Raw genomic sequence first — 22,716 nt, 5'->3', positions numbered from 1 at the left:
TTACTGTTTTAATTGATTTTACCCTTTAAAATAGTTTTTAATCATATTTGTTTTTATATTGTTTTTATTGGTTTTATTTTTATTAATTTTTTGTTTTATTCAGTCATTGGTGGAGCATAATATTGTTTTTAACATGGCTGTGCAGCACTTTGGAAACGTTATTGTTGTTTAAATGTGCTATATAAATAAAGTGAATTGGATTGATTGGATTGGATTGGTCCTTACGGGCCACCTGGTGCCCGCGGGCACTGCGTTGGTGACCCCTGCTGTAAAGTGATGCCAAATTACCTTTTTCTGCCAACTCGACAGTATGAAAGATAGCTTGCTGTTGTGCCTTCGCAAAGTCTCAACTCTATTTTGTCAACTCCCTCCTTTCTATTTCTCGGTGAGTATTACCGTACATTCCTTACATGGCAGCCACCGCCCTCACATATCTACCCTATATAGCAGGGGTTACCAACGCAGTGCCCGCGGGCACCAGGTAGCCCGTAAGGACCAGATGAGTCGCCCGCTGGCCTGTTCTAAAAATAGCTCAAATAGCAGCACTTACCAGTGAGCTGCCTCTATTTTTTAAATTGTATTTATTTACTAGCAAGCTGGTCTCGCTTTGCTCGACATTTTTAATTCTAAGAGAGACAAAACTCAAATAGAATTTGAAAATCCAAGAAAATATTTTAAAGACTTGGTCTTCGCTTGTTTAAATCAATTCATTTATTTTTTTACTTTGCTTCTTATAACTATCAGAAAGACCATTTTAGAGGAAAAATACAACCTTAAAAATGATTGTAGGATTTTTAAACACATAAACCTTTTTACCTTTTAAATTCCTTCCTCTTCAAATTTAATCAATGTTCAAGTAATTTTTTATTTTTATTATTGTAAAAAATAATAAATACATTTTAATTCTTCATTTTAGCTTCTGTTTTTTCGACAAAGAATATTTTCGAAATATTTCTTCAAACTTATTATGATTAAAATTCCAAAAAATTATTCTGGCAAATCTAGAAAATCTGTAGAATCAACTTTAGATCTTATTTCAAAGTCTTTTGAATTTCTTTTAAAAATGTTGTTCTGGAATATCTAGAAGAAATAATGATTTGTCTTTGTTAGAAATATAGCTTGGTCCAATTTGTTGTATATTCTAACAAAGTGCAGATTGGATTTTAACCTATTTAAAACATGTCATCAAAATTCTAAAATTAATCTTAATCAGGAAAAATTACTAATGATGTTCCATAAATTATTTTTTCACCATTTTTTTCAAAAAGATTAAAATTAGCTCTTCATATTTTTCGGTTGAATTTTGAATTTCAAAGAGTCCAAATTGAAGATAAACTATGTTTCAAAATTTAATTTTCATTTTTTTCATTTTCATTTATTCTCTACAAAAAACCTTCCATAAAAGGAAAAAAAATGTACGACGGAATGATGAAAAGAAATACCCTTTTTTTTAAGTATATAGATTTATTTATTAAAGGTAAATTGAGCAAATTGGCTATTTTTGGAAATGTATTTAAGTGTGTATCAAACTGGTAGCCCTTCGCATTAATCAGTACCCAAGAAGTAGCTCTTGGTTTCAAAAAGGTTGGTAACCCCTGCTATATATGCTATGCGCACCCCGCCCCCCTCCCACATCCCCATAAGAGCGTGTACAAAAGCAGAGGGATATTCATTAGGTCTAAAAATAAAGCATCCCTCCGTTTCTGCATCGCTCCTGCCGCGTCCCGTCCCCCAAGGCTGTGGCGCTTTATGAATGGGTCCTGTCTTCCTTCCTCACCTGGGGGTCCGTTGGTGTTCACTGGCGCGCCGGAGAAAGCAGGCGCTTTTCCAAAGGACCCTCAAAAGCAGTTATCACTTCTATTCCTTGCTTTGTTATTGCCGTTATCTGCCCTTAAGCCAATCTGGAACAGAAAAGTCCTTTCCGGTGGATTCCAGGCGCCTGCTGGCAATAACTCTCATTCTATTATCCAAGTTGCACTCCTGAACACATCACTCTTCCACTAGCTACCTCTCACACACACACACACACACACACACACACTGCCACCTCAGCAGCAGCAATTTACCATGACAAATCCATCACAGTTTACTTAAGTGCCTCCGCCCAACATTGCTCTGGCTTGTCGGAGAACATGTTCATCAATCATTACCTTACCAGAGCAATGGGACTGTATCAAAAACCAGAAGCAAAGTTATTGGACACTAGCAAATGGGTGAAGAACATAAACAAGATGCGCGTTTGCAAAGGAAAGATCGAGTTTCCACTTGCGTGTGTTTTGCAGCACAAACAAATCCGATTTTCCTGTAGCAAGTCATCTGTTCCAGGGTCAAAGAGGGAATATTTCAATGATTCAAGGCCATTCAAGTGTAACGCAAAGTGGACATGCTTAGTGATGAAAGGAGAAAGGCATTGTCAAAAGAAGTGAACCACTTTGAAACAGTCTATCTTCAATAATAGGCAGCACTATTAAGTCAGTGTTCAAAAACAAGAAAAAAAATTAAAAATGAGTAGTGATTTTTTTTTAAACTAAGCAAATTTATCTGCCAATAGAACAAGAAAATTTGGCTTCTCAAGACTTTCCGAAACAAGTAAAATTAGTAACTTAAATGAACCTAAAAATGTCTTAAAATAGGTATATTCTCACTAATTACAAGTGCACTTTTCTTGGTAGAAAAAAAGAGACCTTTTTGCTCAATACGTTGAAAAATATTCTTAAATTAAGTAAAAGCTAGTGCCATTATCTTGACAGCTGCTTGTTACTCTCCAGGTCTCCTAGCCGCTCAGGCAAATCATATGGTCTAAAAATGCATTTTTCCATCGATAACATGACATCATCGCGCCAAGTGCATGCTCTTTCAGTCAATTAGTGCGCATATACAGGTGCTGGTCATATTATTAGAATATCATGAAAAAGTAGATTTATTTCATTAATTCCATTTAGAAAGTCAAACTTGTAGAATGTATACATTCATTCCAAACAGACTGATACATTTCAAGTGTTTTTTTTGCCAAAAAGGAGATAATTATAGCTGACAACCAATGAAAACCCTAAATTCAACATGTCAGAAAATTAGAATATGGTGAAAAGGTCAGATATTGAAGACACCTGGTGCCACACTCTAATTAGCTAACTAACTCAAAACACGTGGAAAAGCCTTTAAATGGTCTCTCGTTTTGATTCTGTATGACACACAATCATGGGGAAGACTACTGACTTGACAACTGTCGAAAAGATGACCATTGATACTTTAAAGAAGGAGGGCAAGACACAAAAGGTCATTGCCAAAGAGGTTGGATGTTCCCAGAGCTCTGTGTCCAAGCACATTAATAGAGAGGCGAAGGGAATACAAAGATGTGGTAGAAAAAAAGTGTACAAGCAAGAGGGATAACCGCACCCTGGTGAGGATTGTCAAACAAAACCGATTAAAAAATGTGGGGGAGATCCACAAAGAGTGGACTGCAGCTGGAGTCAGTGCTTCAAGAACTACCACGCACTGACGTATGCAAGATATGGGCTTCAGCTGTCGCATTCCTTGTGTAAAGCCACTCTTGAAAAAGAGACAACGTCAAAAGGCGTCTCGCCTGGCCTCAAGACAAAAAGGACTGGACTGCTGCTGAGTGGTCCAAAGTTATGTTTTCAGATGAAAGTAGATTTTGTATCTCCTTTGGAATTCAACGTCCCAGAGTCTGGAGGAAGACAGGAGAGGCACAGAATCCACGTTGCCTGAAGTCCAGTGTCAAATGTCCACAATCCGTAATGGTCTGGGGTGCCATGTCATCTGCTGGTGTTGGTCCACTGTGTTTCCTGAGGTCTTGGGTCAATGCAGCAGTATACCAGGAAGTTTTAGAACACTTTATGCTGCCTGCCGCGGACCAATTCTATGGAGGTGAAGATTTCATTTTCCAACGTGACTTGGCACTTGCACACAGTGCCAAATCTACCAGTTCCTGGTTTAAGGACCATGTCCTTGATTGGCCTGCAAACTCACCTGACCTTAACCCCATAGAAAACCTATTGTGAAGCGGAAGATGCGAGATGCCAGACCCAACAATGCTGAAGAGCTGAAGACCACTATTAAAGCAACCTGGGCTCTCATAACACCTGAGGAGTGCAACAGACTGGTGGACTCCATGCCACGCCGTATTGCTGCAGCAATTCAGGCAAAAGGAGCCGCAACTAAGTATTGATTGCCGTACATGCTGAAACTTTCCATGTTCATACTTTTCAGTTGGCCCACATTTCTAAAAAATATTTTTGGGTACTAGTCGTAACTAACATTCTAATTTTCTGAGATACTGAATTTGGGATTTTCAGTAACTGTCAGTACTAATCATCAAAATTTAAAGAAATAAACATTTCAAATATATCACTATGTGTGTAATGAGTTGATATAATATGTAAGTTTCATGTTCTGAATATAATTACTGAAATAAATCAAAATGTTCACGATATTCTAATAATATGAACAGCACCTGTATACAGCCCGGCCCCCGACCAAAATGATTTTAATTGTAATTTGGAAGAAGAATCTATCTGAGTGTACATGAACTATTTATGTTAAAACTTGTTAGACATGTCACATGTTAAATGTTTAAATATTAACTGTCAGTTTACTGTACTGTGCCAACTGTACTACTATAAGAGTACGTGTTTTCTATTGTTTATTTGAAAATAAAACAGCAAAGTCCATTTGGCTGTCATCCGTTTTTATTATGAGAAAATTGTGTCAAGGTCATGTTTTTTTTTTCATGCTTGAAATAAGAAATTATTACTTAAAAAGAAGTAGTTTTATAATTGTGTTTATGACACAGCTTTGCAACAGTTTATATTCTAGTTTCAAGCATGTTTTACTCAATAAAGGTCATAAAATCTCAGCAACAAGCTGTAATATCTTACTGAGATCATTTAGGACCAAAACACTTAAAAAAATATAAAACACTAACATAAAATCTGCTTAGTGAGAAGAATTATCTTGTCAGACAGAAAATGAGCAAGTATTACCCTTATTTGAGATATTTAATCTTGCTTAGATTTCCGTTTTTGCAGTGTAATAGTAATATGTTGTCCTGCTCCTAGTTCTAAAATATTTGTCAACAAGCCTGCTGGCAACAAATGTCTTACTGCAAGACAACTTTACTGTTTTATTACTTTCTCCATGTGTGTCACAAAGTGGCACTTCTAGCAGACTCAGGGCCTGGTGGTCTATTGAAGGTTTACGTGCAACTTTGATAGCGCACGCAAAGCTGATCTACCAAGTTTGTGTCTCTCAACACCAAAACAGCCATTAAACCTGTTGCTTTTGTGATAAGAGAGTTCTGTTTGAAGGTTAGGTTTTGTTTTTATGAAACCGCATTGTGCTTTTTGTTTGAAATTGTTGCACGTGACCAGTAATCCTCTCAAGGAGTAAAACACACTGGTCAATTCCAAGTTCTTTTGGATGACATGTGTTGAATAAAAAGGACCCGAGAGACAGAATGGTAGCAAGGATGGACAACGGGAGAAACGTAAATGTTGCCTTCAGCAAACAGTGATCCAGCAACTGTGGCTGGGTGCCAGGAAACTATAAAGGGAGGTAATTAACCCAAAACACCTGGTGGGAACACTAATTGCAAAACTAAGACAGGTGATGAGAATCAGTGCCCATGGAAACCGACAGTAAACAGGGAAAAGAAGGGTGCAACCAGGAAACAGACTAACACAGAAAAACTACCAAACAAAAATCATGCCATGACCCTGGTAACGGGTCATGACAAAGTATGCGTTTTTGAGAACAAAATTAGGCTTTTTTAACAACAAAAGGATGCATCTTTGAGGACAAAATTATGCTTTAAGGGCAAAGGTATGCTTTTTTTCTAAGGACAAAAGTATGCGTTTATGAGGAAAAAAGTATGCTTCTTTTTAAAGAAAAAAGTATGCGTATTAGAAGTAAAAAATATGCTTTTTTAAGGACAAACGTATGCGTTAAGAGGACAACAGTATGCTTTTTGAGGACAAAAGTATGCGTTTTTGAAGAAAAAAAAGTAGGATATCCGGACAAAAGTATGCTTTTTGTAAGGACAAAAATATGGGTATTAGACAACAAAAGAATGCTTTTTTTAAAGGACAAAAGGATGCATTTTTGAGGACAAAAGTCTGCCTTTTTGAGGACAAAAGTATTCATTTTTGAGGACAAAAGTATGCTTTTTGAGGACAAAAGTATTCATTTTTGAGGACAAAAGTATGCTTTTTGAGGACAAAAGGATGCTTTTTGAGAACAAAAGTCCGCCTTTTTGAGGGGGGAAAAAAGGATGCATTTTTTGAGGACAAAAGTATGCATTTTTGAGGGCAAAAACATATATTTTGAGGACAAAAGAATGCATTTTTGAAGACAAAAGAATGCATTTTTGAGGACAAAAGAATGCCTTTTTTAAGGAAAAAAGTATGCCTTTTTGAGGAAAAAAGTATGCTTTTTATAATAACAAAAGGATGTGTTCTGGGAACAAAAGTATGCTTTTTTAAGGACAAAAATACGTGTTTTTGTGGACAAAAGTGTGCGTTTTTGAGGATAAAAGAATGCGTTTTTGAGGACAAAAGTATGCGTTTTTGAGGACAAAAGTAAGCGTTTTTGAGGACAAAAGTATGCTTTTTTTTAAGAACAACGAGGTGCATTTTTGAGGACAAAATTATGCTTTGAGGACAAAAATATGTTTTTTTCAAGGACAAAAGTATGTATTTTTTGAGAACAAATGTATGCTTTTTTAACAACAAAAGGATGCGTTTTTGAGGACAAAATTAAGCTTTGAGTGCAAAAGTATGCTTTTTTTTAAGGACAAAGGTATCTGTTTTTGAGGACAAAAGTATGCGTTTTTGAGAACAAAAGAATGCGCTTTTTAGGACAAAAGTATGCGTTTTTGAGGACAAAAGAATGCGTTTTTGAGAACAAAAGTATGCGTTTTTGAGGACAAAAGTATGCGTTTTTGAGGACAAAAGTATGCATTTTTTTTAAGAACAACGTGGGGCATTTTTGAGAACAAAATTATGCTTTGAGGACAAAAATATGTTTTTTTTTAAGGATAAAGGTATCTGTTTTTGAGGACAAAAGTAGGCTTTTTTAACAACAAAAGGATGCGTTTTTGACGACAAATTAAGCTTTGAGGGCAAAAGTATGCTTTTTTTAAAGGACAAACGTATGAGGACAAAAGTATGCTTTTTTTAAGAATGACAGGATGCGTTTTTGAAGACAAAATTATGCTTTGGGGACAAAAATATGCTTTTTAAGGACAAAAGTATGCATTTTTGAGAACAAAAGTATGCTTTTTTTTAACAACAAAAGGATGCGTTTTTGAGGACAAAATTATGCTTTGAGGGCAAAAGTATGCTTTTTTTTAAGGACAAAAGTATGCGTTTTTGAGGACAAAAGTATGCTTTTTTTAAAGAAAAAAGTATGCGTATTAGACAACAAAAGTATGCTTTTTTTAAGGACAAAAGTATGCGTTAGGAGGACAACAGTATGCGTTTTTGAGGACAAAGGTATGCGTTTTTGAGGACAAAAGTATGCTATGCGGCCAAAGTATGCTTTTTTAAGGAGAAAAACATGGGTATTTGACAACAAAGGTATGCTTTTTTTAAAGGACAAAAGTGTGTGTTTTTGAGGACAAAAGGATGCATTTTTGAGGACAAAAGTCTGCCTTTTTGAGGACAAAAGTATGCTTTTTAAGACCAAAAGTCCACCTTTTTGAGGAAAAAAAGGATGCATTTTTTGAGGACAAAGAATGCATTTTGGGGGGCCAAAGTATGCATTTTGAGGACAAAAGAATGAATTTTTGAAGACAAAAGAATGCATTTTTGAGGACAAAAGAATGCGTTTATAACGACAAAAGTATGCGTTTTTGAGGACAAAAGTATGCTTTTTTTTAATAACAAAAGGATGTGTTTTGGAAACAAAAGTATGCTTTTTTAAGGACAAAAATATGCGTTTTTGAGGACAAAAGGATGCATTTTTGTGGACAAAAGCGTGCGTTTTTGAGGTTAAAAGTATGCGTTTTTGAAGACAAAAGTAATGCATTTTTGAGGACAAATGTATGCGTTTTTAAGGACAAAATAATGCATTTTTTTAAGACAATACTTTTTTCTTTAAAGAAAGAAGTATGCGTATTAGACAACAAAAGTATGCTTTTTTTAAGGACAAAAGTAGGCGTTTAGAGGACAAGAGTATGCGTTTTTGATAACAAAAACTTGTTTTTGACAACAAATCATGCGTTTTTGAGGACAAATATGTGTGTTTTTGAGGACAAAAGGATGCATTTTTTTTAAGACAATTGTATGTGTTTTTGAGGACAAAAGTATGCTTCTTTGACAACAAAGGTACGCGTTTGAGGACAAAAGTATGTGTTTTTGAGGACAAAGGTATGCATTTTCGAGAACATAAGAATGCGTTTTTAAGGACAAAAGTATGCATTTTTGAGGACAAAAGTATGTGTTTTTGAGGACAAAAATATGCGTTTTTCAGGAAAGAAGTATGTGTTTTTCAGGACAAGAGTATGCGTTTTTCAGGACAAAAGTATGCTTTCTTTTAAGAACAACAGGATGCGTTATTCAGGACAAAATCATGCTTTGTGGACAAAAAAATACTTTTTTCTTTAAAGAAAGAAGTATGCGTATTACACAAAAAAGTATGCTTTTTTAAGGACAAAAGTATGCGTTTAGAGGACAACAGTATGCGTTTTTGTTAACAAAAATGTGTTTTTGACAACAAATCATGCGTTTTTGAGGACAAATGTGTGTGTTTTTGAGGGCAAGGGTATGCGTTTTTGAGGACAAAAGGATGCATTTTTTAGGACAAAAGTATGTGTTTTTGAGGACAAAAGTATGCGTTTGCGTGTGGACAAGAGGCCGAAATGCAGAGATAAGTATGCGTTCATTAAGCATCCGTGTTGGTGTTGACATGGCCTAACTTACCTAAACTTAACCAAGCCCCGACTGCCTTCTCACACATTTCATCTCAGTAGACACTGCAAACATTTGTTTGTCTGTATGTCGACTGTATCAAAATCAATCATGTCATGCTGTAACGAACAATTCAAGGCTGTAATTACACAACCTCAAATATTGCACTTATTTTTAGAAATATTGCATATTTAGTTTTTTGAAATTTTTGGAGAACTGTTTGTGACGATTGCTAGGCATGGTGGTGATGGTGCTTCTTCCAAGATGCAGTTCAGGCCCGGACATTAACACAAAGGTAAGAAATGCTGATTTATTTAAACTAAAAACAGACTAAGAACAGAAACACTTGTGCTAGGCAGAAAAGACAAACCAAAAGCGCTAGCATGGAAGCTAGGGAACCAAACACAGGAATAGCGTGGAAGCTAACAAGTACCAAAACAGGTTTACCAAAGTCGGGAGATAGTGTCGTCACTTGTTGTGGGAAACAAGGCTAGGATGCGAGGTCGAAACAACGGAAAAGGCAGGCTTAAATAAGGGACAGTTTTTTACAGCAGGTTTGCGTCAAAAGCAAGAAACACGTGAAACTTATAGGTAACCATGGTGACAGAATAAACCAGGAAGTGCATAAACAAAGTCAAAAGTCCACAAAACATCCCCCCCCCTTCCCCCACCCCCAAGGGACAGATCCCAGATGTCTCACAATAGCTTGAACCCCCCCCCACAATAATGTCCTGTGTCCCCGAATCCACCGAGGACACATCAGATGGCGGCAGCAGATGAAACGCCGCTGCCGCAGAAATCTTGGCGGGTGACCTCGTAGAGCCCTCATCCGTGGCCGGCGTGGAGGAGAATGCGTCCAGCGAGGAGGAGGCCCAGGGTACGGCCAGACCCGTGGCCGACGTAAAAGTGGATGCTGCAACCCTCAAGTTGCCGGCACAGCCACTGTATCAACCGAGCCATGACACCCCTAATACTGATTTTAAAAGATTCACAGCACAAGACAGAGAAAAAAAGACAAGTAAAATCGTTAAACGTTGACAATCCCTTATTTTCCTTAGAACTGACCCATATATTCAAATGCAAATGACAGGTATGATTATTTTGTTGATTTTAAATTCTTAAAATCTGCCTGCAAAATTTGTCCTCTATTCTGTTTACAATCATACGGCGCCCCTAAAGGGAGATGGATGTTCTGCGGGATCTTGCAATACTTTGGTATGAGAATGTTTTATATTTTGAACGTTATTTTTAACACTGTGATTACCAGCGGAATTATTCTTTACTTATCATGTTAAGCAATGTCAGCTAAGATTTATCTGAGAGCCAGATGCAGTCATCAAAAGAGCCACTTCTGGCTCTAGAGCCATAGGTTCCCTACCCCTGTCCTATGTGAAAGAAGTACCAGCAACATGAATTTTCATGCATTATGGGATCATTCCAGACGCACTATGGCCACGCCGGCGCCTCCCATGGCAACACCGGCGCCTCCAAAAGTGCACCTCTCCCGTCCAAAGGCAAAACCTAGTGACTCACTTCTAGCTGATTTTGAGAAAACAAGGGAAAACCAATCCATCTTGATGCTGTCTTACAAAGATCTACAAAGTCATCAAACGTATAGATGTTTTCGTGAGCTTTCATTTTCGTGCCGATTGAGCCATGGATTGAATCTGCTCTCATGAACGTGCGCCCTTTCTCCAGATATTTTATCACAATCTCAGGTGGGCCCCATTCTGCGTTTGCATATACAGCGTCCAGTTTTTATCTTGACCTCCACAGTTATCTGCCCAAAAAAGTATGCGAGGGGAAGAATCAAGAACAATACATTTAATGAAGGTGCTTGCAACGTCCTGGGCCAATCTTCCAAATATCCCCTCGTGCCATAATATCACATAATCAGGTTGACCGTCGGCCCACATTCGTGCAAATGTCTCATTAAAGACAATAAGGCGACTGACAAAGAAGCTCCGATTGGTCCCTTGAGATACTAGGTTTTTCTGTTGTACCTGTGGTAGTTGCTAGGTCCTGCCATGCGCGTAACAGCTAACTTACGGAACAAATCACAATATCGCATACACTAATGTAAAGCATATCACCTAGGAACTCCAAAATTATTATCAGCTCAGTTTTGACCAAAATTGAGTTACTGGGTTTTGCCTTTGGACGGGGGACCTTCGGCGTGCTAAAAACAGGCTATTTTGTCCAGATTGCACTTCTACAGAAAAGGTGGTGTGTACTGCATATTCCACAACAGAACAAAACAGCACTGTTTGGTTGGAGCATGTGATGTCAGGAATGTGGAGGTAAATGAGTGTCTCCATGGTGACAGCCGGTCTGCACCACTTTTGCACTTCCTATCAATTGCCCACTATTAGCACATACAATGGAATAGTTTGCACACGCTGTTGAGTTCTTATTTGGATCTTGGTCAATCAGGCCCTAAATGCTTTGTGTTCTAGTTGTGTGACAATGTTCATTTATGTGTCTATGTTTGTTGTACGTGTGTTTGTGCTTGTAGAGCGGCGGCGTGGCAGGATGAAGACCGGGTCTCCGTTCAGCTCGACTCGCATGCGCAGCAGCACGGTGCTCTACCATGTGTCTGGACACCTCCACAGCCGAGAGAAGAGCAAAATCAAGCTCAACAAGGTCCATCCGAGCACTGGAACTACACTACCATATACAAACCAAAAAAACTGTGGAGCAGGAAGTGACTACATAAAGTACAGTCGTCCCTCGCCGCATCACAACTCAAATATTGCACACTGCAAAAAGTCAGTGTTCTAAAACGAGAAAAATAAATACAAAAATGGGGGTTATTTTATACTAAGCAAAATTATCTCCCAATAGAACAAGAACATTCATCAAGACTTTCCAGAACAAGCAAAATTAGCTAACCTCAATGAACCCAAAAATACCATGAAATAAGTATATTCTCACTAATAACAAGGGTACTTTTCATGGTCGAAAAAAAATTGAGACCATTTTGCTCAATATGTTGAAAAATATTCTTAAATGAAGTAAATGCTAGTGCCATTTTCTTGACATAATAATATGCGCTCGGCATTACATTTCTTGAAAGCAGCAAACTTATACTAAAACTAATTTATTGTTCTTAATGGAAGGGCAACAAGGCAACTGCTTGTTACTCTCGGGGTCTCCTAACCGATCAGGCAAATCATATGGTCTAAAAAGGCATTTTTCCATCGACAACATGACATCATTGCGCCAAGTGCGTGCTCTTTCAGTCAATTAGTACGCATTTATACAGCCCCGGCAAAAAAAAATGTATTGTAATTTTGAAAAGTTTATCTGAATGTGCATGAACTATTTTTGTTCAAAATAGTTTGAAATGTCACGTGTTAAATGTTCAAATATTAACTGTCAGTTTACTGTACAATATGAGTACGTATTTTCTATTGTTTCATTGAAAATGAAACAGCAAAGTCCATCTGGCTGTCATCTGTTTTAATTATGAGACACATTTGTGTCAAAATCATGATTTTTTTTCATGCTTGCAGTATAGAATAGAATAGAAAAGAATAGAATAAAAAGTACTTTATTGATCCCTGGGGGAAATTCCGCACCTCAGTTCACTCAAAATAAACAATGATAATAATAAAGAATAGAATATATATAATATATTATATATGTAATATATGAATAATATAAATATATTCTACATATATTTTACATTTAAGTGGAGTCAAGAAGGAACATATGCATTATACAGTCTGATGGCTGTCGGTATGAAGGACCTCCTGTGTCGTTCCGTGTTGCATTTTGGGAGTCTGAGCCTTCCACTGAACGTGCTCCTTCTCTCTGCAAGGTCCGAGTGTAGTGGTTGGGAGGTGTTGTCCATAATGGCTAGGAGTTTTGCTAGACTTTTCCTCTCTGACAATTTTTTTGAGGACAAAAGTTAATTTTTTGGAGGACAAAAGTATGCATCTTCGAGGACGAAAGTATGTGTTTTTGAGGACAAAATTCTGCGTTTTTAAGGACAAAAGTATGTGTTTTTGAGGATAAAAGTATGCGTTTTTGAGGATAAAAGTATGCTTTTTAAGAACAAAAGTATGCATTTTTGATAACAAAAAAATATGTTTTTGACAACAAAAGCATGCGTTTTTGAGGACAAATGTGTGCGTTTTTGAGGGCAAGGGTATGCGTTTTTGAGGACAAAATATGCATTTTTGAGGACAAAAGTATGTATTTTTGAGGACAAAAGTATGCGTTTGCGTGTGGACAAGAGGCCGAAGCGCAGAGATAGGTATGTGTTTATTAAGCATCCGTGTTGGTGTTGACATGGCCTAACTTACCTAAACTTAACCAAGCCCCGACTGCCTTCTCACACATTTCATCTCAGTAGACACTGCAAACATACTATTTCTTTGTCTGTATGTCGACTGTATCAAAATCAATCATGTCAGGCTGTAACGACCAATTCAAGGCTGTAATTACACAACCTCAAATATTGCACTTATTTTTAGAAATATTGCATATTTAGTTTTTGGAAATTTTTAGAGAACTGTGTGTGACGATTGCTAGGCATGGTGGTGATGGTGCTTCTTCCAAGATGCAGTTCAGGCATATATATTAAAAAAAAATAACTTTTGTTTCTGACACCACCGCCAGAGAGTCTAGCTCCACTCCCACCACGTTACTGGCCTTCTCTACCAACTTGTCCAGTCTGTTTGCGTCCCTCACACTCAGCCCGCTGCCCCAGCAGACCACGGCGTACAAGAAGGCGCCCGCCACCACCGACTCGTACTACATCTTCAACATCTTTGTAAAGACGTTGAAGGATCCTAGCCTCCTTGTGAGGACTGGTGGGCATGGTAATGCCAGGTTTGTCCCTTCGTGGATGCGTTGACATGAACACAACAAAGGTAGGCTCTTAAAATATTTATCTAACAAAAAGAGAGCTCTGAACAGAAATACTGGAGCTAATAAAAAGACAAACCAAAAACGCTAGTATGAAAACTAGGAAGTAAAAATAGACAAACTAAAATAGCACGTTGGCACAAAAGAGAAAACAAATCATCAGTATGTAAACTGGACAAAACAAGTGGCCTAGCGTGAGAAGCTAGCGAGAATAGAAATACTTGCGTGAAAGCAAATGATCAAAATCCAGACGTACAGTGGCGTGAAAGCAAACTATGAACCCAGACCGAATGAACAGAGAAGACTGGCTTAAATAGGAGGGTGATAATTAGTAGCAGGTGTGCGGGGCGAGACTAGCAGGTGGACTGATGAGTGACCATGGTGACAAAGCAAACAGGAAATAAGGAGTCGGAGAAATATACAAAATGGAAAAATAAATAGTGTAGATCTGAGCAGCAGATTGCAACACTCCTGAGGAAGTAGGGGCGGCTCTCTCCCTTCTTGGAGATGGCCTCAGCGTGTTTTGAGCCATTCAGCTTGTTGTCACGCTGAGGTATTTATAATCCTCAACCATGTCCACATCGACCCCCCTGATGGAAACAGGGGTCGCCGGAGTACTCTTCCTCCTTCCCAGGTCCACAACCAGCTCCTTGGTCTTCGTCACATTGAGCTGGAGGTGGTTCTTTCCACACCATGTGACAAAGTCCTCCACCAGTGTCCTGTATTCCTCGTCATCACCATCCTCAATACACCCCACTATTGCAGAGTCATCAGAAAACTTCTGAAGGTGGCAGGACTCTGACTGATAGTGGAAATCGGTGGTGTAAATGGTGTTGCTGACCAGCCTGTCAGACACACAGTCCTGCAGTTGAACGTACTGTGGTCTGTCAGTCAGGTAATCTACAACCCAGGACACCAAGGGGGCCTCCACCTGCATCGTCTCCAACTTCACACCCAGTAGCCCAGGCCGTATGGTATTGAAAGCACTGGAGAAGTCAAAAAACATGACCCTCACACTTCTCGTAGGCTTGTCCAGGTGGGTGTATGAAATTAGTACTTTAAAAAAGCAGTTTTATACTTGTGAGTGTTGATGTCACAGCTTTGGAACAGTTGATATTCTAGTTTCAAGCATGTTTTTTTACTCAATATAGGTCATAAAATCTCAGCTACAAGCTGTAATATCTTACTGAGATAATTTAGGACCAAAACCCTTAAAACAAGTAAAACATTCTAACATAAAATCTGCTTAGAGAGAAAAATTATCTCATCCAACAGAAAATAAGCAAAGATCACCCTTATTTGAGATATTTAATCTTACTTAGATTTCAGTTTTTCCAGTGCAGCTTCACTCCAATTGAAAAACAACTTTTTTTTTTTTTTGCATATTCTACACATTGCTGGCCTATATTTAGTCTTATTTGCGTCTTATATGTATTAAAGTGCAGCGTTTAGACTTTTTTTTTTTAGACATCCTTTTTTAATTGTTATTCAAATTTGAACTTTACAGTACAAATAAGAACACAATTTCGTTGCATTAGCTCTTGGTAGTGCAGGATAAGAAATAAAAAAAGCAATAAGGTGCAGATATAAATAAATACATTACTGTACAGATAAATACATTGCACTTTTTCACATGCGTCCATGTTTATGGATTAATGTTTGTGGAGGTTTCCTGCGTCTTGCCCGGCTTCTTCTGACCACAGTATCACACAGCTCAGGATACAGGTTTGACACAGTATTTAATACATCTTTTACTTTACACGATTGTCCGTCTTTCAAGCTTTTCAGCTGTCTTTGTTCGTCTCGGTGCGTCTCTCCCGCGTCCTCATGCGTCTGTCTCGCTTCATGGTCTCCAGCGCTGCTAATAAAGGGAACAGGTGATTAGATAACTCGTTCCAGCTGAGGTATCCACTCACCTGTTGGCTGCTTCATGGCCGGCCCCTGCACATACCCCGCCAGCAGGGGACGCGTGGAACACGCCCCTCTCCACATGCCTCCACCGCCAGACACAGGCCGGGCACCCTTCCGGCCGCGCCCACTCCCCCTCACCCCCCCCCCCCCACCCCCCACCCCCCACCCCCCAATAGCTGGGCGAGAGAGGAAGTCGGCCACGGCCATCTGCGCTCCCGGCCTGTGGACCACCCGGAAGTTGTAGGGTTCTAATGCGAGATACCACCGGGTGGTCCGCGCATTGGCGTCCTTCATACAGTGGAGCCACTGGAGAGGTTTGTGATCTGAGCAGAGACTGAAGGCCCGCCCCAGCAGGTAGTAGCGGAGGGCCCCGACCGCCAGCCGGATGGCGAGGCACTCCCTCTCTACCGTACTGTACCTCGCCTCCCGGTCCGACAATTTCCGGCTGATATACAGTATGGGGCAATCGACGCCGTCCACCCGCTGAGTCAAAACGGCCCCCAGTCCCTGGCCCGACGCATCCACCTGCAGACAGAAAGGAATGTTAAAATTTGGCATGCGCAGTACCGGCTCCTCACAGAGTGCTTTCTTTACCTCCTCAAACACCTGCTGGCACCGCTCCGTCCACTGGACCAGGTCTGGAGCACCTTTTCGGGTGAGGTCCATCAGTGGGTTGGTCAGGTCTGCAAACCGGGGAATAAATCTACGGTAGTAGCCCGCCAGTCCCAAAAACTGCCTCACCTCTTTTTTAGTCTTAGGGGGTGGACAGGCCGCAATTGCCGCCGTCTTGTCAACCTGTGGCTGCAGCCTTCCCCCCCCCTAAGTGGTACCCCAGATACTGTACCTCCTTCCGGCCAACCGCGCACTTCGCAGGGTTGGCGGTGAGCCCCGCCCGCCTCAAGGACTCGAGCACCGTCCCCACCCGCCGCAGGTGATCTTCCCAGCTGCTACTCTGGATGATAACATCATCCAGGTAGGCAGCCGCATATGCAGCGTGGGGTCGCAGCACCCGGTCCATGAGGCGCTGGAACGTGGCAGGCGCACCGAACAACCCGAACGGGAGCGTCACGAACTGGTATAAACCTTCCGGAGTGGAGAAGGCCGATTTTTCCCGAGACTCTGGTGATAAGGAAATCTGCCAGTAGCCCTTGGTTAAATCGTGAAAAAACGAGCAGTGCCCAGCCGATCCAGAAGCTTGTGACACCTCATTCACCTTGCGGTAATCCACACAGAACCGCACAGACCCATCCTTCTTCCCTACAAGAACGATAGGGCTGCACCATGCGCTGTGGGATTCTTCTATTACTCCTAACTCCAGCATGGTTTTTAATTCGTCCCGCACTATTTTGGTTTGTGCTCGGGAAGCCTGTATGGCCGAGACCGCACCGTTATCCCCGGGCTGGTCTCAATATGATGTTGGATGGAAGAGGAGTCCTGATAATCTTTTCCGCCGTCCTCACCACTCTCTGGAGAGACTTCCAGTCTGAGGCATTGCAGGCTCCAGTCCAGACAGAGATGCTGTTGGTCAGTAGGCCCTCTATAGAGCCTCTGTAGAATGTGGTGAGGATGGGGGGAGGGAGCTGTGCTCTTTTCATCCGACGCAAAAAGTGCATGCGCTGCTGAGCTCTTTTTAGAAGAGCTCCGTTGTGTAGGGACCAGGTTATATTGTCAGTGATATGCACCCCCAGGAACTTGGGGCTGCTTGCCATCTACACCGCTGTGCCGTTGATGAAGAGTGGAGTGTGGCTGGACTGGTGCTTCCTGAAGTCAACAATGATTTCCTTGGTCTTGTCAACATTCAGGACCAGGTTGTTGGTTCTGCACCAGTCAACCAGATGTTTCACCTCCTCCCTATAGTCCATGTTATTGTCACGGATGAGGCCCACTACTTTCGTGTCGTCCGCATACTTCACAATGTGGTTAGTAGTGGACCTGGCGCAGCAGTCATGGGTCATCAAGGTGAAAAGCAGCGCACTCAGGACGCAGCCCTGGGGGGAGCCGGTGCTCAGGGAGATGGCACTGGAGGTGTTGTTGCCCACTCTCACAGATTGGGGTCTGTCTGTGAGGAAGTCAAGCAACCAGTTGCATAGGGGCGTACTGAATCCAAGGGACGCCAGTTTGCTCACCAGTTTGTCTTACTTTCTATGATTGTGCTGAGGCAATCAACTTCCGGGTGCCAACAAACTCAACACAAACCGGTGCTATCTTCACCGCGACAAAGTTAAAAAGTTAAAGTACCAATGATTGTCACACACACACTAGGTGTGGCGAAATTATTCTCTGCATTTAACCCATCACCCTTCATTAGATTAGATTAGATTAGATAGTACTTTATTTATTCCTTCAGGAAAATTAAAATTTTCAGCACAATCACCCCCTGGGAAGTGAGAGGAGCAGTGTGCAGCAGCCGTGCCGCGCCCGGGAATCATTTATGGTGATTTAACCCCCAATTTCAACCCTTAATGCTGAGTGCCAAGCGGGGAGATAATGGGTCCCCTTTTTATAGTCTTTGGTATAACTCATGACCTACCGATCTCAGGGCGGACATTCTCCCCACTGGGCCACTGAGTAGGTAACAATCTTCAACTCCTGCCTCATCAATAACACATCTCCACACTGGTGAGCCTTTGACTTGAGTGATGTTTAAAGACACTTTGTGTTAACAAAACTGCTATTAGCAGGAGAGTGAGCGAGGTTAGCAATGCTAAGTGGAGATGAACTCTATTTATGCACTTCATCTTCAACATCCTCAGCTCCAGGAGAGCCTGGAATAAAAACAGGTGACACGCAATGCTTACAACACGGCTAATGCTCGCAGTTGTGGCTGTCGACATTTTTGCCAAACCTCCTGATTTTCCCGGGAGACTCCTGAATTTCAGTGCCCCTCCTGAAAATCTCCCGGGACAACCATTCTCCCGAATTTTCTCCCCATTTTCACCCGGACAACAATATTGGGGGCGTGCCTTGAAGGCACTGCCTTTAGCGTCCTCTCTCACCTAAAAAGGAGACTATTATATATGTCTCCGTTATCCAGAGGTTTGTCTTTAACCCATAAAGTAGGCAGGCACAGAGCTACCCAAGTGTAATGTTAAAGAACTACTAAAACCCACTACTACCCACCACGCAGTCTGATAGTTTATATATCAATGATGAAATATTAACTTTGCAACACATGCCAATACCGCCTTTTTAGTTTACTAAATTGCAATTTTAAATTTCCCGGGAGTTTTGTCTTGAAAATGTTGCGTAATGATAATGTGTACGCTTGGCGTCCCGGGGTGTTAGGAAATATGAGCGCTGCACACACACACAGCTAAAAGTCGTCTGCTTTAACGGCATAATTACACAGTATTTTGGAGATCTGTCTTGCTGAATCTTTTGCAATTTGTTCAATTAATATTGGAGAAGTTAAAGTAGAAAGATGGATTTGGGAAGCTTTAGCGTTTAGCCACACAAACACACGGTGATTCCTTGTTTAAAACTCAAGGAGGTGAAACTTTACTATGGATCAGAGTGGACACGGATCCCAACCGAATGTCAACCAGCAGGTTTCGGTGAGAAAATTGTGGTTAAAAAGTCAGTTCTTACCGGATATCAGCTGAGCTTGTGCCGCCCATAAAGCTGCCGTCGACTTCCCTGAGACACTGCGCGTCAACACCCGGCCGTGGACGTACAATTCCGACTATCAGGTACTGTTAAACTCACTAAAACACTAGCAACAAAATAGAAAGATAAGGGATTTCCCAGAATTATCCTAGTAAATGTCTCTAAAAACATATGAATCCGTCTCAATGCAATCGCGTTATTTTTTTTTCTAGTTCGCCGCTATCAATACCCTAATACTCAAATCTTTCATCCTCGCTCAAATTAATGGTGAAATTGTCGTTTTCTCGGTCCGTATGGCTGTTTTTGTTGGAGGCTGCCATTAAAATTTTATAGACTAATGGCTCCCATTAGTCTATAAAATCCGCTACACCTCTTTGATACCGAAGTACATGTCGAACTACTTCCTTCACGTAATTGACCGCCATAACCACAACACCAGGGGGAGCTCCACAAACCACGTTAAGCCCAGATTCCGATCTAACAAAGGTCTTAACTCATTCTCTTCCTATGCCACATCAATATGGAATGCACTCCCAACAGGTATAAAAGTAAGTGCATCTATATCCTCTTTCAAAACCGCTCTAAAACAACACCTCCAGGCAACTTCAACACTTTACTAATACCCTCCTCCATTCACATCCCATCTCCCCGGATTATAAACAACCTAATGTAAATAATCAAATGTACTTCTAATGTATATACTTGTTCTTATGCTATCTGAACTCACTATGTTCTCTGTTGGCTGTACATATCCTACTAAATAAGACCTACACTGTTTCAATGTCCACATTTCTCTGTTGATGCAATTGTTGATGACTGAAGTACTGATATCAACCAAAGCTCCTCATCCCACCCCCCGGATTGTAAATAATGAAAATAATTCAATGTACATACTATGATGATTAACTTGTGTGATGACTGTATTATGTTGATAGTATATATTTGTACCATGAATTGATTAACGTGGACCCCGACTTAAACAAGTTGAAAAACTTATTCGGGTGTTACCATTTAGTGGTCAATTGTACGGAATATGTACTGAACTGTGCAATCTACTAATAAAAGTATCAATCAATCAATCAATCAAAAAACATGTGAGGAGCCATCAACATGTGACTTCTGGTAGAGGCTGGGCTTTTCTCTTAACACCGAAAGTTGCGAACTTTATCTTGGATGTTCTCTACTAAATCCTTTCAGCAAAAATATGGCAATATCACGAAATTATCAAGTATGACACATAGAATGGACCTGCTATCCCCGTTTAAATAAGAAAATCTGATTTCAGTAGGCCTTTAACTATATGGGTTTTATTTCATGTTTAAAGAGCTCTATTTACGTTGGAAAAAAAAATATTTAGAAGGTCGTTAGTAGTTTTCGAATGCTCTATCTATGAAAATATGTTATTGTTAATCCTCCTTCGCTGAAATTCACAGTCAAGTAGAGCCAACATGGATACAGAATGAGCTAATATTTCAACATCGATTAACAGTGCAAGAGATGGCAAACAGAGTGCAGTGTTTATGGATCGAACTGAAGCATTTGACACAATTAATCACAATATTTTAATTAAAAAAATTAGAACGGTATGGCATCAGAGGGTTTGTCTTAAACTGGATTAGAAGCTACCTAACCAACAGGAAACAATACGTGAAGCACAGCAAACACACATCGACTAAATATATCCTGTGGTTTACCCCAGGGATCAATACCGGGACCATCCATCCATCCATTTCCTACCGCTTATTCCCTTCGGGGTCGCGGGGGGCGCTGGAGCCTATCTCAGCTACAATCGAGAGGAAGGCCGTGTACACCCTGGACAATTTGCCACCTCATCACAGGGCCAACACAGATAGACAGACAACATTCACACTCACATTCACACACTAGGGCCAATTTAGTGGTGCCAATCCACCTAAATCTTTATATAAATGACATTGGTAAAGTTACAAAAGACTGACAGTATTATTTGTGGATGATCCAACAACGTTTTGTTCAGGAGAGAACATACAGAAGCTAATACAAATAATAACAGAAAAAAAGAATAAAGTAGACGGTTTGAATCTCAGTATAACTAAAATAATGATATTTGGTAACAGTAGAAGAGTAAGTCAAACACAAATAGACGGAGTAAACATTGAAAGGGTAAATTAAATCACATTTTTGGATGTAGTAATGGATGATAAAATGAACTGGAAATATAATACAAAAATACTCAACATAAAGTGGCAAAAAGTACATCAATAAACATGTGTTGTACCAAAAATCCCTTCATATTCTTCACTGCTCGCTAGTGTTACCATATCTGAGTTATTGTGCACAAATATAAGGAATTAATTACAAATGTACACTTCATTCACTAACCGTGTTACAAAAAAGATTTGTTAGAATATTACATCATGTTGGTTAGAGAGAACATACAAACACTTTATTTATTAAATTGAGAATACTGAAATTCCACAATATAGTGAATTTGCAAACAGCTAAAATGTTGTACAATACAAACGATAACCTGCGAGCCAAACATGTACAACAAATAGAGAAATACAACCTTGAAGAAAAACGTAACTTAAAACATTTGTATGCTCGTGCCCAATCTAAAACATATCAGTATGTGGAATTAAGTTATGGGATGGATTAATAAAGAATGTACTAATATGATCCATTTTAGGAAACCGTTCAAAGTATTTACAAAGAACAAACAAGAAGAACCATGATAAAGATTCTGATTTATTGATAATCTTAATAATCTCGCAGTATGAACTACAATTTACTTCACTATTCATTTATTTTTTAATGTAATTTTTTATGGATTATGTTGTAAATAAATTGAGAACAAGAAGTGAATAAACGTGTTAGCAATTGCTATGTAATGTAAAAGGGGTAGGATTAATTAAGCTCTGCTTCTTTCTACTCCTTTTCAAACACGTTGAAAAGAGGAAATGGAAATGGTTACGTATCATGTTGTAATTGTAGGCATGTTCCCAATCCACTCAAACCAACACAAACCAATTAGTCACCATAAACGAGGGATGGCTGTACACTGATTTAAAGAGGAATCGAGACCTTAGTAACACTTTTATAAACTACAATCAACATTCCTGTTGATTGTAGATAACCACAGTGTATCCCACCAGGGATCTTCAGATTGTTTTTGATCATCTATGTCCTAGGAATTGGCTATAATATGCAATATAAATTTGGCCCTATCAAAACCACATTTCTTATTTCACAGTTTAGCTTTCCTTGGGGCCAATTTAACCTGTTCTCAAAAATGCCAAAGAAATATCATGATAAATATTTGTTTATGCTAGAGGCTGCGATATCATGATCTGTATGGTTACGCAAGAGGCTGCAATATCATGATATCAGTATATGGTTGCACAAGCGGCTGCGATAT

At 39.9% G+C, this 22,716-nt stretch overlaps 1 protein-coding gene across 1 annotated transcript in view; it reads left to right on the top strand.

The window, feature by feature from the left end:
* kcnh8 (potassium voltage-gated channel, subfamily H (eag-related), member 8) overlaps positions 1–22,716 on the top strand; it is a 196,055-nt gene that overhangs the window by 89,826 nt on the left and 83,513 nt on the right. Inside the window, exon 4 of the mRNA XM_061882414.1 lies at positions 11,443–11,570. Coding sequence (XP_061738398.1) covers positions 11,443–11,570 — 128 coding nt within the window. The remainder of the gene's footprint in view (positions 1–11,442; positions 11,571–22,716) is intronic.

This window comes from Nerophis ophidion, linkage group LG21 (genome assembly GCF_033978795.1).
Source record: "Nerophis ophidion isolate RoL-2023_Sa linkage group LG21, RoL_Noph_v1.0, whole genome shotgun sequence".
In the NCBI taxonomy this organism is placed as follows: Eukaryota; Metazoa; Chordata; class Actinopteri; order Syngnathiformes; family Syngnathidae; genus Nerophis; species Nerophis ophidion.
Note: the sequence above shows the minus strand (reverse complement) of the source record. Positions and strands in the feature narration are given on the sequence as shown.